This window comes from Hypomesus nipponensis, chromosome 8 (assembly GCF_054491055.1).
Source record: "Hypomesus nipponensis isolate SF chromosome 8, ASM5449105v1, whole genome shotgun sequence".
Taxonomy (NCBI): domain Eukaryota; kingdom Metazoa; phylum Chordata; class Actinopteri; order Osmeriformes; family Osmeridae; genus Hypomesus; species Hypomesus nipponensis.
Window position 1 is genome coordinate 9,127,376 of NC_140368.1, and position 18,527 is coordinate 9,145,902.

Genomic DNA, 18,527 nt, shown 5'->3' on the forward strand with positions numbered 1-18,527 from the left:
AATGCACCCTAGATCTGAATCCAAGTGTCCCTGCAAAATAAAACAATGCAACACCTTGAATATTCCTGCAGTTTCTTCGTGCCACAATGAATCATATACATTCTGATTACATTCTGTTTATATATCCGATCACTTTTTCACACACACACATACACACACACACTCGCTACGCTCTCCAGTCCACGCCAAACCTTCCCAGATCCCAGTTTCAGCAGGCCTGAATAGACATCTCACAAGGCAGCAAGCTAGGACCAGCTCCAGCCCCCTAGCTCAGAACCTGGGCCTGTGTGAACTAGAGAAGGTCAACCTCTCCAGCCCTTACAGACTTGGCAGTTTGTTGTGTTTATGGTGTTTAAGCGGTATTTGGGGGGGGGGGGGGTTCGTGTGGCGTGCCGGTATTTGCACCTTTTTGTGTGACGCGGCGTTGCAGCGTGGAGTGCTACAAGAGCCCTATGGATCAGCGCACCTCTAAAGAGCTCCTGAAACCTGCTCTTGTTCCCCCGGCATTCCAGGTAGATCCGCGCCCGCTCCTTCCTGTCGCTCCCCTTGTGTGGCGCTGAGTGACAAGCGTCCGTTCCTCTCAGCCGCGTAATCAATCTGCTAATTGGTGTCGGAGGGTCGGACGCTGTTGAAGCGTCCCCGGGTCTGTCTTTGCCTAATTTGTCTTTGTCACAGGAGCGGTGAATCCCAAATGACCACAGGAGTTGGAGGACTCGGTCTGTCCGCCCCACCTTCACTGTCCGTCTCGCTCTCTCCCATTTCAGGCTCTCTGTATTGCCTTCCTTGTCTCCTCATCTCTTTCAGTCATGTCTCTTCTACTTTTTTCCACCCATCATCGCCGACAAGTGTTCTGTTTGTTTGCAGGAATAAATACCCTATCACGTTGAAGGGACTTTCATTCTATCCATTTGCAACCAAAATCCCAGGAGAAGGCTGTTAGGTTTCTGTCAGAAAGTCTGTTCTATAAACATCAGACCTATGTTTCTGTCTGATGTTAATCCTGGGTTGATATTTAATGTTGAAAATGAGGTCAGTTATTGCGTCCTCTAGCTCACTGTGTAAGTGGCCAGTGTCCATGTTCTGTTGGTGTGTGTGGGGTGCAAGGTGAGGTGGTGGAGGGGTGGGGGGTGGGGGGCAGGGGAGAAATCTGGATCCTCGAAATAGCTTTCTCCACTTCACCTCCTGATTACCCAATCGGCCTAGCTGCCCAGGAGGGCAATCAGCATCTGATTGGATGTCAGAAGCTTCTTGACATTTCATTGGTTCTGACTGCAACTGCCATTGTTGTCAAGAGCACAGGAGAAACGATTTTCACAAGAAATTTGACTAATTAATTTGAACATAAAAATTGTTATCTGCCGTGTTCCCTCTAGACTGGCAAGATAGTCATAATAAAAACCTAAAGGAGAAGGTCCATCAGACTCACCAATCAAACCCAAATCCATGTATTGGCCCCCCAGTGCCCCCTGTTGGACCCCCTCTTATCTGTTGGTTCTGGTACTGGATACCTTCTCTAAAACAAAGACTGGGCAACACTCTACATTTAAAGTTACATTAATTACAATGTAACTGCAAAGCAATAGCGATTATAACAAAACTGTGGTTATTAATTTAGTAATTTAGTGGTACGCGCTCCTACACAAGTGAAACTTGCTATGGGGGAGGAAAGGCTTACCAGGGGTAAGTGGATGTTTGCATTGATTTTATTTTGGTAACACAACCTTCAACTCCCCCTTCGAAACATTCACTTACCCATGTTCGGTAATGTAACCTTAAGGTGAAGTGTTGCCAAAGACTGCTCTGTTGTATTACAAGCTGAGAAAGACAGACCAAAACTTGGTACAGTAGCATTGATCAGAAGTTTCATTATGACTGTGAACAGCAAAGGGTATTGGACAAATGACTCCTCTCTGTCTTTTAAAGAAAACAGTCTCACAAAAAAATTGTGACACTGTATTCTCTCTCTCTCTCTCTCTCTCTCTCACTCTTTCTCTCACTCCATCTCTGCATCTCCCTCCCTCCCCCTGTCTAGTTGAGATTCTCTGATGAAAGGGAATTATGGGAAGGAGTGGGGGGGGGTTAACCTACCCCCGCCTGCCAGCTCCATCATGCACAAGGACGCCGACCGCAATCCCCACACACTCATCACACCACCATTAGAGTTATTCAGTTGCCCCCCCCCCCACCCCCAATGCAATCTTCCTTGTATGAGAGAGGGCCACTGCTGCAAAAGACCTTGCTAGGAGCACAGTGGCTTCTTCAGTTCTCTCTGTGCCAACCACCTCAACAAACCTATCTGTGCTGGAGAATTGTATTCATGAACATGAATATTTTAATTGACATGATCGTTTTGAAGCTGTTAAAAATTCGGAATATTACTTTACCATCCGCTGCTAATGATATTAACATCAGATCATAAAGTGAACTATTCCCTTCGAAGCATGTTTACCCGAGGTGTCAAAATGACAATTATCATTGGTGCACTTTCTGTTCATTTAAGTCCCCATAAGCTGTCACATACTGATGACACTATTAAACTGACTTGTTTGTCTTTCAAAAGTCATTTGAAAAGGAAAAATAAAACCAGAAAAGAAAGAAAAAAATACCCGGGAATAGGATTAAGATCATATTTGCGAGGGCTGAGAGATCAACAGGGGATGTTCACATGTGTGTAATGAGTGCAACTGCCAGTCGGCATGTTTTTCAGAGGAAGTCAAGGTGCTTCTCGTCTCGCATCAAAGATGCTCTGCATGGGATACAAATGGTGTCTGACCCCAGGGGTCACACTCAGTGTTAGTCAGCTAGAATGGCTCCAAACTGAGATCTGATTGGGCAGTCTGAGCATAACTGCTTCCCGTTGGCCTGCTCTGCATCATATGGCACGTTATTTCAACCCTGACCTACCGGGGGGGGTGTTTGATCCTCCATTCCCCCAGACAGAGAGACCGAAGGCAGATAGACAAACAGGCAAACAGACACAAAGTCAGGCAGGCAAACATAAAGGGAGAATACATAAAACAGAGCAGTCTACATCCCAACTCTACTGCAACCACTTAACTGTATTAGACAGAGACACACACAGACACACACACACAGCGCGTACATGTGGACACGCACACACATTCTTCAGAGCATCACAATCCTCCCACTGTATATCCAATGAATTTTTCAGAAAATAGGAATTCCTCACTTATCCATTCTCATTGACAATTGTACAATAAGTGACATGATATTCCCATATGATTTGAAATATATTGTGTTGGAGATGCATCTATACACATATACAGGACCCACATTTGGAAATACGGATCCTGAAAGTCTGGAACATGACAAACAAGAAGCAACTGTTGCCGAATTTGGAACGTTTTAGGATTTTAAGAAAAGCTTTCAGGAGACCAAAAATTCAACACGTTTTTTTGCCTAGAAGTCCAGTCTGGTATAGAGCCATCTCTACAATGTAGCACGTGGGTGACTTTTTACACACGTCCTTGTCAGTTTTCAGGGTGCGCTGTAAGCGAAGGATGTGGCAGAGTCTCACGGCTCAGTCCAGAGTCTCACGGCTCAGTCCAGAGTCTCACGGCTCAGTCCAGAGTCTCACGGCTCAGTCCAGAGTCTCACGGCTCAGTCCAGAGTCTCACGGCTCAGTCCAGAGTCTCACGGCGGAAACGGGCCCCTCTTAGTTTGGTGAGGCAGCCGCCATCGACCCCCAGAACGTTTGTCTGACAGACAACAGCTACAGGAAAAAAATGACAGAACATGGACTCTGAATGTCCATGTTAGAATGAGACTTGTGTGAACCCCCCCCCCGAATATTTCACTGCATCACCACTACAGACACACGTTGGTGTTCGAATGACAAAGCGTACCCAGGAGTCTATTCTCAGATTCCATTCTACCGATTAATATATATTCATAAATATTTCAAGATCTTATTTGAAGACATCATTTGAAAGAGGGTCAGTGACAACAGTTTGTACTGAAGCCTTCTCATGATGACGTGCCAGTGCAAAGATGGTGCAGCTTTGTGTGCTGTGCTTTCAGCACCCACGGCATGGGAAAGGCCAGACACCGTCTTTCCTCAAACAGGTAGCACCTGTAGAGTCCTCTGTGATCCATCAGCCTCTGATCTCCGCACCTTTATAGACTTAACTACTGACCCCCCCCACACACACACACACACACACACACATACAGGAGTACTGCACAAAGCTTTAAACCATCCGTCCCCGCCCTCTCTCCCTTGCCTGATGAGTCGCGGACCTTCCAGACGTCTCTGGTCTCTGAGGCCGTAAAGATAAAGGGCAAGGTGTTTTCCCCAACTGCACAAAGCGAGCTGAGATAAGTGAGCACACTGGCGTTGACTCCACTAATGTACCTCACAGAGCCGTCCTACTGTAGTCCCTCAGAGCCTGCTGTGCAGGTACACTAGTCCCTCCTCCACACACACACCTGAAATAATGTTTCAAGTTGTTTTTTGGGGAATTGTTGAAATGTATTTAGTTCCTCACAGCTTGTTTTCAGGGCCGCGACAGGATTACTCCCAGCTTACTGCTCTGTAAGACTCAGCTAGGAGGAGGGGCCCCCGGCTCCCTCCACTGTGATCCTGCCAGAGTGTGAAAGAACCTGCTTCTGTGAATGTTTGAGTATATATATGTGTGCCTGGGTGTGTTCCCGTGCTTGTGTGTGCCTGAGTGTGTTTCTATGCATGTGTGTGTGTGTGTGTGTGCAGAGACAGGCCACAGACAACGCTGTGACAGATAACAAGAGAACACAATGACATCAGCTGGAGGAACACAGCAATCGATGGCAGCAGCTCCAGATCGATAGCCACGCTCTCTCGGCCGGAGCCGCTGGAGCTGGGCTTTGTCTGCAGTGCGCAGACAGACAGACAGACAGATGAATGAGCGACAGATAGAGACAGACAGACAGACAGACAGACAGACAGAGACGGACACACAGACAGAGACAGACAGATAGACAGACAGACAGACAGACAGACAGACAGACAGACAGACAGACAGACAGACACAGACACAGACACAGACAGACAGAGACAAACAGACAGAGAGACAGAGAGACAGAGAGACAGACAGACAGACAGACAGACAGAAAGACAAACAGACAGATGAATGAATGAACAGACAGACAGACAGACACACAGACAGAGACAGACAAACAGACAGATGAATGAACAGACAGACAGACAGACCGACAGACAGAGAGACAGAGAGACAGATCGATAGACTTCTTTACACACTTAAAGAGGAAGAGAGGGAGTCATCTCTCTCCAAAGGGAGATGGCCGAGTGTGATGATGGATGCAAGCCTGTCTGTTTGTCAGTACTGTAAGTGGGCGTCCACCCACTCCTCATACTGTATGGCCCTGCCCAAACAAAGGTCCAAGGAAGAACATGTACAGTCCAACGTCAACAAGTGTCAGACACCCAGACACACACCAGACAATATTTCACACAAGAGTGTGTTAAAGATTGTGCGTGTGTGTTTTAGTGGGGGGGAGAGGGACTGGAAGGTGTGTGTGTGTGTGTGTGTAGGGTGGGAGGGTGTAGCAACAGTTCGCTACTACACAAGTTCATCTTCCTCTTCCCCTTCAACACCATCTCCTCATTCAGCTCTCAACTCTTCCCAGCCTGCTTGGCTGCCTTCCACAGACAGCCCCACCACCACACTATTAGTCACTCGCCTCATTACCTGCTCTCTTGCTGTTTTCCGGAAGGGTAAGAACATTAAGAAAACACACACGAGCAAACCCATATTCAGACACACTTAAAATCACAGTTCTCAACTGACAGTTAGTCAGTTAGAGGTTAGTCTGTATGCTCACTTTAACATTTGACAGGGCATGTTATAGTATCAGTGTGTGAACTACAATGTCAGCAGGTGTCACATTGTAGCTGTTGACAGCTGATCGATCCTAAGTTTATGGTCGCGGTGTTAGTCTACATCAACTTATGCCTGTGTTTGAGTTGGCTTCTATTGCATGGTAACCACAACATGCTTATCAAACTATCTCGGGGAAAAGCTGATCACAATATGTTGACAGGAAATCGTTAAGTGAAATAAGAAGTGAATAGAAGGAAACAAGTAAGAAATTAACCATAAACCTAATAAATAAAGACAGCATGACCAAAACTTACACCCAAGTTAATTAGAATGTAAGTCAAAGAGCTGACTTAGTATAGAGGCCTACTTGGAGAACACATTAGCCAAGTTATCATACCACACTGATTCTCAGACATGAAGGTGGTTAGTGTGGTGGGTGCAGGATAGCATGGTAGCCTTCTAGGCCTGGTTTTATTATCCCGTTAAGGTGTTTGGTTTTTATTTAGGTGGGAATTATAACCTAGAATGATCTTAGCCCAAAGGTAAATGGCAGGCATTTAGGGTGTAGTGCAAAGATATTATCAGTGTCCTGGGGTTTCTTCAAAATGCAAATTGAACTGCTCATGTTGAAGCAAAGTTAATGTCGTAAGCCATGCCAGATCTGCATCCAGGCCTCCTTTTTGACAACTTCACAATATAAGGGTCTACATTTAATTTGAGTCATTTAGGGTTTGTTTGAATGAATAGGCGGGGCTTCTCCCCAGACAGGTGTTGTGTCAAGTGTGCCTTCCTCTTTCACTGAAACTGGGTAGGTCTTCAAACTAAACTCAGCAACTCAAGAATTCCCTGGATGGTAAAGTATAGGGGAGGAGCTAAAAAAAAGAATGAATTAAACGGTTTTCAGGTAATAAGTCAACAATTTAAAAGAATGTTGTAACATGGCCAAGATGATGGTAGTAATAGACCTGCTCCTTTACTGTGTGAGGGTGCTGGCTGGTTTTGAAGCCTACCTGCCTGACCATGACTCACCTAGTGAAGCACCCCCCCACCCCACCCCACCCCCATCCCACTGCACCAACAAACACACACAAACACACGGCTCAGCTTTGGGTTCACCCTGTTCTGCAGTTCAAAGTTTTTTTCCGTCTTGTCTAGCCTTGGCGTTTAATGTTTAAGTATTGGGAGCGGCTGGCAGGGAGCAAATAAAAGTGTCTTTACACACCATGGGGCCACACTGCAGGGTTGTGATTCCACGTACTGTATTGTGAAACTCCCATTGTGCTTCAAGAGCAAAGCCTCGGGACATGTCAATCTGTTAGCTACAGAGTGAGTTCCACCACTCTGTAATGAATGAGACGTTTTGCTTTGGTGCGTGATTCAAAAAACAACAATATGGTCGTTAAAACAGTAATAAGGTAAGAATTTAAGAGGACAGTTGGCTGACAGGTGTGCCAGCGTTGTGTACCCTTGACAGGTAAGCGTACTGAAGGACCCCACATGCTACTTGAAACCACAAGAAGTAGAACATCTTCTTGGAGTTCACCAGCAACAAAAATGCTCTCCTCCTACCCCTCAAACCAACAACTACAGAACCCCCCTGGCACTAGGTGTGTGTGTGCATGTAGGTGTCTGTGTGTTGGGGTCTGAGTATGTGTTAGGGTATGTGTGCACACGTGTGTATGCATGATTGTTCTGGAGGCCTAATCCATCCGACAGGGTTACAAAACCTTCAGACAGGAGAAGGCATTATTGCAGTCATGAAGGGACTTAGCCAAACAGCCAAAGCCCGGTTCAACCGCACACAGTTCAGTTTCTACCTGACTCATACCAGTATAACACAGCACTGCATGAAATGAGTTGGGATTACAAAGGTATCTTCCACATCTTGCACGTAAACAGGTGAGAACCTTGCTGAGAGAAGCTGGTGTATATATGGTAGATATGGGTGGTGTCAGTCAAAGCCTGTATTGGTCTTTCTAATGTGAAGACAGGATACAGAGGGGGTTTTGGAGATGGGTGGTGTTCATGGCAGGGTGGAGAAGTGATGTTCCCCCCAGGAGAGCCGGGAACTGATGAGTCACACCCCCTCTCAGTCCTCCCTTTGGATTAACCATCACATGCAACAGGCTTCCCACTATGCAACTGCTAAAGCCCTCGATCCTCATCAAATTCAACAATTCTCCATACTGCTGTGTCACTCTCGAAAGCCAATGAATATGTCATAGAGGGGACCTTGTGATTTTTCTCTGTGCCTTAGTCAGAGACAGAGTTGAGACAGAGTTTATCCAGGCCAGCAACAAGGAAAACCATTGGCTCCGAACATCAACTAAACGTCCGTTCAGCCAGAGTGTCCAGAACCTTCTTTCATCCAGCCCATGCATTGGCCTCTGTGCGGCTTGTCTATGATGCTTGACTGTGATGCTTGACTGTGTTCTCTGCAGACCACCCAGAGCCAGCATGGCCTCCCCTTATGGCTCTATTATTTATATCCCTTACATTATTCACATTGCTTACCATTTACCATATCACACATTTAGATAGCAGTTTACCAGGAGGCCGGCTGCTTTCCTTATGGGGATGGCTGAGGTAATGTAGCCTGTTGTTCACAGGTAGGGGCTGTGGCTGGTCTCTCTCTCCCTCCCTCGCTCCGTCTCACTCTCTGTCTCTCTCTCTCTGTGATTTTGACAGGCTGAGAGAGGCATGTCATGATTTTTTATCTCGCTGCAGTGATACCTAAACCCAGGCCGTGACCTTGGGCCAAACGGCGCCCTGGGTTTTCATAAGGCTCTCTCAGCAGTGGCCATTGGTGTTTGTTCTGCAGTGGGCCTTCACGTCAATGGTTTGCATGTTGAAATGAGGTCTGTCTCGCACGACACGAGGATTCCTCATAACTTTCGGGCAAACAGATCCGGATGGACAAATTTCAAGGATTTCAGCAAAGCTACGTCATTTGGATTTGCTTCAGCACTACCACTGTGTGTGTGTGGGGGGGGGGGGGGGGGGATTGGAGTGTTTGGAATGAGCTTGATGATGGCATGTCACATATGCTGGTCATCTTTTGGCAAGAGTCTCATGTTACTGGACACTCATAGTGGCAGGTAGCATTACCTGCCTGGACCAGACCTGGCATGAGTTTGGCTGGGTAGGCTATGGACATCCAGCTGGCATCACTGGAGGTCAGCCAGAAAGGGTTTGAATTCAAGCTCATTCTCCTTTCGGTTGACATGTATGACAAACCCTTTTTACCTGTGCCACTTTGCGCAGTAACACCACTAAGAACCAAGCTAGCAAACCTTGTATTAAGATTATTCTGGATATAACATCACCACACTATTGATTTTAGTATGTTCTAGTAAACTATACTACCTTACTGTAAAATGTAGTTTTATCGACCAAATAATAGTCCACACACAATATAGTTTGATGAAACGTGTTGGTCATCATCACCATGTTCCCAAAGGGAGGACACCAAATCCTTATCTTCAAATAGAGGCCTTTCTAACAAAGGGTGTCTACCAAGGAGGAGAGACAGTAATATGTCTCCCCTAGACAAATGGCCACTATCTTTGAGAGTAGGTCCGGCAAATGCGTGAGGACAAGAGAAAGTAAGACAATTACGCACATACCTCGTCCGCTGCTATGGCCCAGTGAATACAGTGGTTACCATGGCTTAATCTGTCAATGAGGTGGACTTTAAGGAGGGGGCAAGGGGGTGGAGGTGGGGGGCAGGCGGGTGTTAGATGGGGGGAGGGATGAGGGGGGTGCGCAATGCGTCTGATCCTTGGCCTAAACAGACACGCACCACATTTGTGTACACTTTAACTAGCCAATTCCATTGAGCCACAGTGCAGGATGTTGTGGAGAGTGGAGGGCCTGGGATAACGCACTCCGGAACCTAAATCTTTTCCTCAGCCAGACCACCATTGAAGGCAGGATAACCTTTTGTGGTGCTCTCTTTGTATCAGGGGACTCTGGCATCCTATAATATTTGGTCAACTGCATGATTAAATTTTTTCCCCAATCATTACTGAACACCATTGGAATGAGACAGATTAAATTTTTAAAGAGCTTATAAGTTTCAAAGATGTGTTACTAACTCCCATAGAAACAATTTAAGATATGGTTACTTGATAACCTGGAGTAAATATATGTCCCACCTACCAATTATTAAATCAAAAAAGTTACTGCTTAATGCTTTCCAATTATCAGTTCTGATGTTCTGATGGAAACCGCAGAGAGCCAACATTGCGCACGCGTCATTTACATAAAGGTTTACATTTTTTGCAATATCCAACAGTTCTTTTCCAGCGAAGAATTTGTTTTAATTAAATGGTATCAAATAACATACATGCAAGATATTTGTAAGCAATATATACCTATCCAATGCGTCCCATGAAAAGTTTGTTGGAGAATGTTTAATATGTGTTTTATATATGAAAATCTAAATTTATGGATTTAAGATTGCAAAATACTAAATGGTTCCCTCTCAATGAACTCAATAGCGATGGGATTTAAATTAACATTATGATTGGACAATCACCTAATACACTATGATTTGCCGTTACAGACATGAGCACAGATGTAAATTAAAGCATGCATAGTTAATAATAGGCCGAGTTCATAGTTACATTGAGTGGTTTATTCCATTGCAGCCTCCTATAGGAGGAACGCAGGTCATTCGCGCACCGTGCCATTTCGTCGCCTTTTCCCGTGAGGAAAACGCTGTGTTCTATTCATGCAAACCAGTAGCATTAAAATGAACTTAAGTAGATAAGTAAATTTCAGCCCGTGTGGCACTTTGTTTTTTTCTATATGTCAAGTTTTGTGAAGGGATTGAGGAATAAGGGAAGGGAAGAAAGATGTGTACCCAATGTTTTCACGTGAAGCAGACCCTCCCCTCGAACCTTCCCCTCAGGTGGAAGAAATCTTTAAAGTTTTTTTTACTCTTTTGTGGGATAACATCAGACGGGTTTATAGGCGAACCAATCAGGTCCCTCCCCTGCCATAGATCGCTGCTATAATACATAGCAGTAAAAGCCGTCTGCTCGCACAAGCTGCTGTGGCTCGACTACGTAGATATTCTGTGGCTAATTTTTCTCACTTTTTATCCACGTAACCGCGACCCTCCATCGATGTGTCCCGTTATCATTTCGCAGAAGCGTTCATTTCCGCACCTGCCACGGTAGTGCTCGGGCGGCACGGTACAAACGAACTAGAGGAGGAGGCAAGGACATTGTGGAAGCGTCGGAGCAATAGCAGGGAGAGCTATAGAAACGGCCGCCGGTTGATAACGCAGAGGCTCCGAGTAATTTAGATCAAATTGGCGAAATGCTGCTGACTAAAATCGTTGTGGGTTTCATCTGCTTGTCCTTGGTGTCCTCTGTGATGGGCTGTGGACCAGGCAGAGGCTACGGGAGGAGAAGACATCCGAAGAAGCTTTTACCTCTGACGTACAAGCAGTATATCCCAAACGTCGCGGAGAAGACCCTAGGGGCAAGTGGCAGATACGAAGGCAAGATCACACGGAACTCCGAGCGATTTAAAGAACTGACTCCAAATTACAATACCGACATTATATTCAAGGATGAAGAGAACACAGGTGCCGACAGGCTTATGACTCAGGTAAGGAGAATACCTTTTTGATGCACCTATCGTAATGCACTGTCAGTTGTGAATTATATTGCACCGAGTGCGCACCATGAAGTGAAGCCAGCATAATTTTGCCGGTAGCTATGGAACTCCATCTTTTATCTTTTTAAACTTCGATGTATAAAGAGGTGCACCTTCATAACCAAAGCATAGGAGTTTTGATTGAGGCTTGCAAAGGGCATTGGCTTATGAATCACGCCAGGAGACGTGACGTGCTGGAGGACAGGAAGGACACTCGGCCCTTCTGATTGTGCCAGTTTATTTGAAATATTTATGTGGTCCTGTCCTCACATCTATATTTGTATTCTCAAGGCCCTTGCCTGTGTTATAGTAGTCGCATGTAAGATGCTCACTAGTCTCTGGATATGCGTGTTTCTGTCCAGAAAATGAAGATTACATCATATTTTAAATAATCTTATATCGTAATTCCGGTGCTCCTATATCCTAAATGCAGTCGAAATAGACTATAAACAGACGGTCTTTTATGCATGGGTTGACTCATTTCAACAGTATTGTACAGGCAACTGTAATTCACCCTTTCGCAGTCATGCTTATCGGTGCATGAAGAAATTGACATTTCTTTGAGAATGTTCTGAATACTATCACTACTTCATACATGGGTGGGACGCGACCAATTAGTGGTTATTTTACGAGGCGCACCGACGCAGCCCTGGGTGTGTATTGGTTTCTTAAATGTGCATCCTTTTTTGTGAATTGGATTGGATTATTTTACATATTTGCACGCTGAATGTCTTTCTTGCGTACACCGTTTTGTATCCAGGCTATTCTATTTGCAAATGTTGCATTTCACAGATTATTTGCACAGACGGACTATAAGGTAGGCTGCAACTGGAAAGCCTTTGTGGTGTTCAGGGCTTGTTTTGACCGATGACAAGTGTGTTTTGCACTGGCTCTAGCCATATCTCCACAAAAATTGCCAGGGTGGGTTGCTTAATCAGTCCGGCCACCTTAAAATGCCACTGAACCTGAAGCAGCGCGAAGATGGAGGCGCGCACAGGAGTCCCTGAACCGTACACCGTGCCATGGGCACGCGCTCAGATTAAATATTCACCCTGCGTGCAGTCCCTACATCTCTCTTGACTCTCCCTTCCAGTATTCCGTTATACAGCCAACTGTACGTCTCTCACTTGAGAGTGCTATACGGAGCTTACCTAACATTAACTATTTCCTTGGCGTTGTCATGTTGTGTCAGATTTTATGGACTACCCTTCAATACTAACATCTCAATTAAAAAGGTAGCCTATATTCTTATCGATCAGTGACGGAGTGACTGTTGAAGACCATTACGAATGCATAGCATGCTGAAACATTCCCTTGAGAATAGACCCCCCTCCGATCCTTGCCACTTTTACCCTGTTGAGTCTAGCCGGTAGCTGTTGAACTTATGACCTTTTCCTCATTGGAAAGTGGCGGAACATAAAACGTTGGAACTGTTAAAACCCATATAGTATGACGGTATTAGTAACTTATTTGAGGTTATTGGTACGCACCGCATGGCCCCAAATGAAAGTATACACAAAAAGTTTAGATCCTGACATGTACAGCCTTTAGTTATATTTCGTGGAACATTTGCGTGCGACGTTCGTTTAACAGTTGCGCATGACATTTGAGAAGTTTGCTTAACTCCTTGTTTTGGGGCACATTGAGTTGTAACCGATACTTGGAAGTCTCTAGAGTTTAAATAAAGTATACGTATACGTTATACGTCTGTTGTGGTTTCCTTTAGATCAATCTCTAAATCAATCTCCGTTCGTGATGATCTCTTACAGCGCGATATAGCCCCAGGTTGCGCCAGTGTGAGCGCTGAAACTAGAAAGCCAAATTCGCTTCAATGAAATGAACGACGTAGTCGTTTTACTGACATTTTAGTTCACACACACTTCAGTGAACACAGCGGAAGGTTTTTTGTATATTCCCCGCAGAGGAGATAACATTGAGACGGATTGGTGGGTTGTTTGCGCAGACAGGTACCTGATAAGTGTTTCCTCTAATTCATTTGTGAAAAGATTAAGAGGGAGGCAGCGGGCGAGGCTTGTTGAACAACTTTAGCCTGAGCACAAAGCGCCGGCCGAGGAAGTCCTGCTGGGCTTCACGGTGGCTGAGCAGAATTTGGCTTGATTTGCGGCACACGACCCAATGAATTAATAAATAGTTTAGGCATTACGGCTCTTGACTCCAACAATCCCACTCAGAATGTGCATGGTTTTGTTATTTTTTTCATCCGGGGCATTCTACAAGTGCCAACGGCTTATAAAAATGTCCATTATGACTCCTCGTCTCATTTACATGCTTCAGAAACACTTTCAGCCCAAGTAAGACGAACTGTAGGTTATGATCCTCATAATCAGAATGTAAAGTGAAACGATAGGCTTATGCATGCGTTTAGCTATGTGTGTATGGGTGTGTGCGTGCGTTCGAGCTAGTGTGTGAAAGGGAGAGAGAGTGATGGCGAAAGATAGATGGGGAGGATGATCAAGCGTGCGTGCACGCGTGTAAGTGTGCCTCATTACTCCATATTCGCATGTACTAAGTATATTCCACAACATATGGGAGCAACAACTAAAACGGACACATTTAAGTAGGCCTCTGTGGAAAGAAGGATGCTAAGCATCTTCTGTAAGGGTCCAGTGAAAGGGTTAGGGTGCGACACTTTAAAGGCCAACTATTCTGGTTATTCTTCAAGATTATCCCCATCAATTATTAATTAAAAGAAAACAATTCACGACGTTACATCCATCTCTCTTTTTCACAGATTTATAATTTCAATGAATTAGTAATTGTGAGCTAATGATCTCTGACACAGAATCTTTCATAGTGAGCGGTCGCTACTTTCCCTGACCAGATATCTATATGTTTTAGGCCAGTCAAGCGGATGCAATGGCTTATCAATATTTCATCGCGAGCTTTTCAATCTGAGATATGCCCCCGACACTGCTCCCCCAAAGAACGTTCTGAAACCATAACATTTTGTGTACGTATGTCTCCAATGTGTCCATATATAGGCCTCAATATCGATAGAGAGCACTATAGATCAGGTTATTGTGGAGCTGAATAACTCAAACGTATCAATTAAAGATTGTGATGCTTAAGGGGAGATGATACTTTCTTATTTGTGTAGGCCATTAAATGATTCATAAATCCACAATTAGGCTACTTTATGTTAATTTGTGGTGACACCATTGACACCGTTACCTTATCCACACTCAACATAGCAAAAAATGTGTCATGATACCCCACGATAACCTGCATTTCTTGATCTATCACAGATGCATTCCGTTAGTCTGAAATCCATTTGAAAAACCTTCTGAAATATACATGTTCACTTGGCTTTTTGTATTCGACTAATGGGACATTTTATTTTCCAATAGAGATGTAAAGACAAGCTGAACTCGCTGGCCATCTCCGTCATGAACCAGTGGCCCGGGATAAAGCTGCGCGTGACAGAGGGTTGGGATGAGGACGGACACCATTCCATGGAGTCGCTCCACTACGAGGGAAGGGCAGTGGATATCACCACGTCTGACAGAGACAAGAGCAAATACGGCACGCTCTCCAGACTTGCGGTGGAAGCCGGATTCGACTGGGTCCACTACGAGTCCAAAGCCCATATTCACTGTTCCGTCAAAGCAGGTGGGATTCCAATGCATATTTATTGTTTTAACCAACGATAACATCTCAAATGCAAAACAGAATGTTTTTAAATCCGATTTACAATTACCTCCCCCCTTTAATTCGGAACGGGTTAACGGGTTGGTCGCAGGTCTATTAGGCTATACGTTACGCATCTTCTTGTTGAACAAGAGTGGAGATGTTTTTTTGTCAACGAATTAGCAACACACTCCACAACAACTGATAAGTATGCTAATTATCGGTGGGCGTACTGTTAGTGCGTCATTAAATAGGCCTAGCGTATCCGATTAAATAATGCCTTCCTGCTGCTTTATATAGGCTATTCTGTGTGAACCATACTGCTGCATGTTCTTTGCTGGCATGCCATGCAGCTTATTTCCCGATCTTACATCGCCCCACACCGTTTCTATGTGGGAACCACGACCCTTTCACGTGAATATTCTGCCGAAATACACAAACAAAATCACTTACTAAAATGATTTGTTATCTACAACCCAAACGGTTAATAACACCTAGGCTATAGCAGGTGGGTATACTCGCTTTTATTCGTAGCCTACTATGGAGACGTTATTGCCTACTTCTCAATACTAATGTTGGACAATGCATTTTAAGCTAAATCCTAAAATGAAAACAAACATGGTCATAGAATAGCCTATATTTTTATTGGAATTCTACAACAGGCCTATCTTTCATAGCAATAGACAATGTATAGTCAACAGAACACATTGATCAACATTTTTTTCTAAAAGTCACATTTTGGCAAGTGGTCTAATTGGTTTGAAATCCATGCTCAAATGATTCAACGCAGATGGAAACTACTATGGCTTATTTCCTTAAAATACCACATTAGATTTTGAGTTTATGGCAAATCCTCTAGTTGGGATTCAAGACACACATTTTGAGATCATATACGTGTCATTGGGGGTCGTGTGACTTTACCAAAAGGATTTAGACTAAGCAATGTTGAATTCGTTTGGGGCAAATCTGGTTTTCAATTGTCACCTTATTTCATGCCCGCGAATCTTAAAAGAAGATTAAATCCCGAAATTCAGAAGCCTATTCTTTTCTGTTGAAATGTGTGTGTTTACTGACAGTGTGATCCTGGAGATTGGAATGTGAAGAGTTCTCCCAAGGCCCGAATTATTGTCATCAAGATTGACAACAAAGCTGGGAGAAGTGTTAAAAAGAGAGACATTGATGTTGAGCAGCAGCAGGCATTTAGAGTCTGGGTCCTCATTTAAATTCAAATCTACATCTTGAGAGGCTTGGAAAAGTGGCTCCACTGGGTAAATAGTGTTTGCGGCGCTCTTGTTTTTTTCTGAGTAGGCTATGTGTGTGAATTGTCACATAGAGGTTTCTGCACCTGAGTAAATATGGGAAGAGTCGCTGGGAAAGGCATAAGTGTTCTCTTCCAAGAGTGGCTCGGCCCAAAAGCAGATTTAGAATGACAATGTCCGCTCTTTATTGGTTTTTAATTAAGGCCAGAAGACCAAAGGCTTTCAGTTTTCTAGTCTTAGACAACGAGAAGCGCCCAACACGGTTTGAATGAGTCCCTATTACGTTCACATAGCTGGCATTAGGACATGGCACATGAATATGGTCCACCGTATTGTATAGGCTGGATATAATAGGCTACATAGAAACCTTTATGTTCTCAAGTGCGAATGTGCTCTGAAAGATATGAATAAACGCATCTGGTAAATAATTGTCTATACATCTAATGTTAGAAATGGGATAGGCTGTAGGCTACTGCCTCTACTGTGTGCAAACAGGTGCTAAAAGGCCTATGCGCTGCGCATCATCCATGATAAATTACGTAAATTCAACCTATTGACTTTATTGAATGTATTTATTAAAATCTAATAAAAACATTCTTTTATTTCAACAGAAAACTCTGTTGCTGCGAAATCGGGAGGCTGCTTCCCAGGTTCTGCATCAGTTACCCTTCAAGATGGAAGTAGGAAGTCTGTTAAAGATCTCAAAGTTGGCGACAAAGTACTGGCCGCCAACACCGAGGGGGAGCTCGTTTACACCGATTTCATCATGTTCATAGACCAAGATTCGACAACCAGAAGAATGTTTTACGTGATAGAGACTAAAGAAGCCACCCAGAAAATCACCCTCACTGCTGCGCATCTCCTCTTTGTTGTTAGCAACTCAACGACTGACCTGCACACGATGTCAGCAGTGTTTGCCAGCAAAGTCAAACCTGGGCAGAAGTTGGTGGTATTCGATGATTTACATAACCAACTCAAGTCTGTGACAGTGGAACGGATTTACATGAAAGATTACGAAGGGTCATTTGCTCCAGTTACTGTACAAGGAACCGTCGTGGTGGACCAAGTGCTTGCGTCGTGTTACGCAGTAATTGAAGACCACAACTTGGCGCACTGGGCCCTTGCGCCAGTTCGGTTCAGCTACTGGCTTTCTTCTTTGCTTTTCGCAAAAGACTACACCGAGCCCAACGCCACCGTGCACAAGGACGGAGTGCACTGGTATTCCAAGATTCTTTATCAATTAGGAACGTGGCTCTTGGACAGTCACTCGATCCATCCACTTGGGATGTCAGTAATCTCCAGTTGAAACTTCATAGCCTATGGCAAGAGCAAACTGAGACTAATGTAGGACAAGAAACAATAGTAGAATAAAAAGACAAAGGCCCCAGCGGAGTTGGGATATTTATTTCAGTGACTTTTACATGGTGTGTCCCTTTCAAAGAATGAATGGAGCCTTAAACGTTTTCTTTTAATAATTTATTCTCATTTGAACTCGCTGGTACCACACAAATGGATTCCAAAACGGTGTGACCAGCAACTTGCGCAGAATCTATTTTTGTATATCTCAAGTAAACTGCAAAGAGAAAGAAGAACAGAAAGAATTAAACTTTCTTGACAGGTTGTAATGTTCTGTGCATATATGTGCAACTGACTGTTATATTTTGGGGAGAACAAACTTCGTGGGGGTCCATAAATTATATTTTTTATACACAGAATTGTAAATTAGATTTTGACAGATCGTTACCGAATCACATTTCGTTATTTGAAATAGTGTAAGATACGAGAATATATTTTAATTTAAATACAGTAGTTGGGAAAGTATTGGAAATCGTGTACTGCTTTGTTTATTAAGAATTATATTATTTTGAAGACGTTTCATTTATGTTGTCAGAGTGGGACAGATATTCTGCCTCATGTCTGCTCCCTCTGCTTGTGTTTCTTTTTTCTATTTTTCTTTGAGAAAATATGAAATGCACATTCTGACAATTCAGTAACAATATAAGTAGTACAGAACAAACGTTTTGTTGAATAAATTAATAAGTAACTCCTGTAAATTTACTAAAATGTATTTTTCTTTTCATATTTTGTAATAGGGAAATAGTTTTATAGA

General features: G+C 44.0%; 1 protein-coding gene across 1 annotated transcript; it reads left to right on the plus strand.

Annotated features, from left to right (window-relative positions):
• The first annotated feature begins 11,168 nt into the window (after positions 1-11,168).
• shha (sonic hedgehog signaling molecule a) lies at positions 11,169-17,921 on the plus strand. The gene is made up of 3 exons (XM_084702818.1): positions 11,169-11,462; positions 14,879-15,140; positions 17,029-17,921. Exons 1-3 carry the CDS (start codon positions 11,169-11,171, stop codon positions 17,721-17,723), a joined length of 1,251 nt encoding a protein of 416 aa, XP_084558944.1. The 3' UTR covers positions 17,724-17,921.
• The last annotated feature ends 606 nt before the right edge of the window (positions 17,922-18,527 follow it).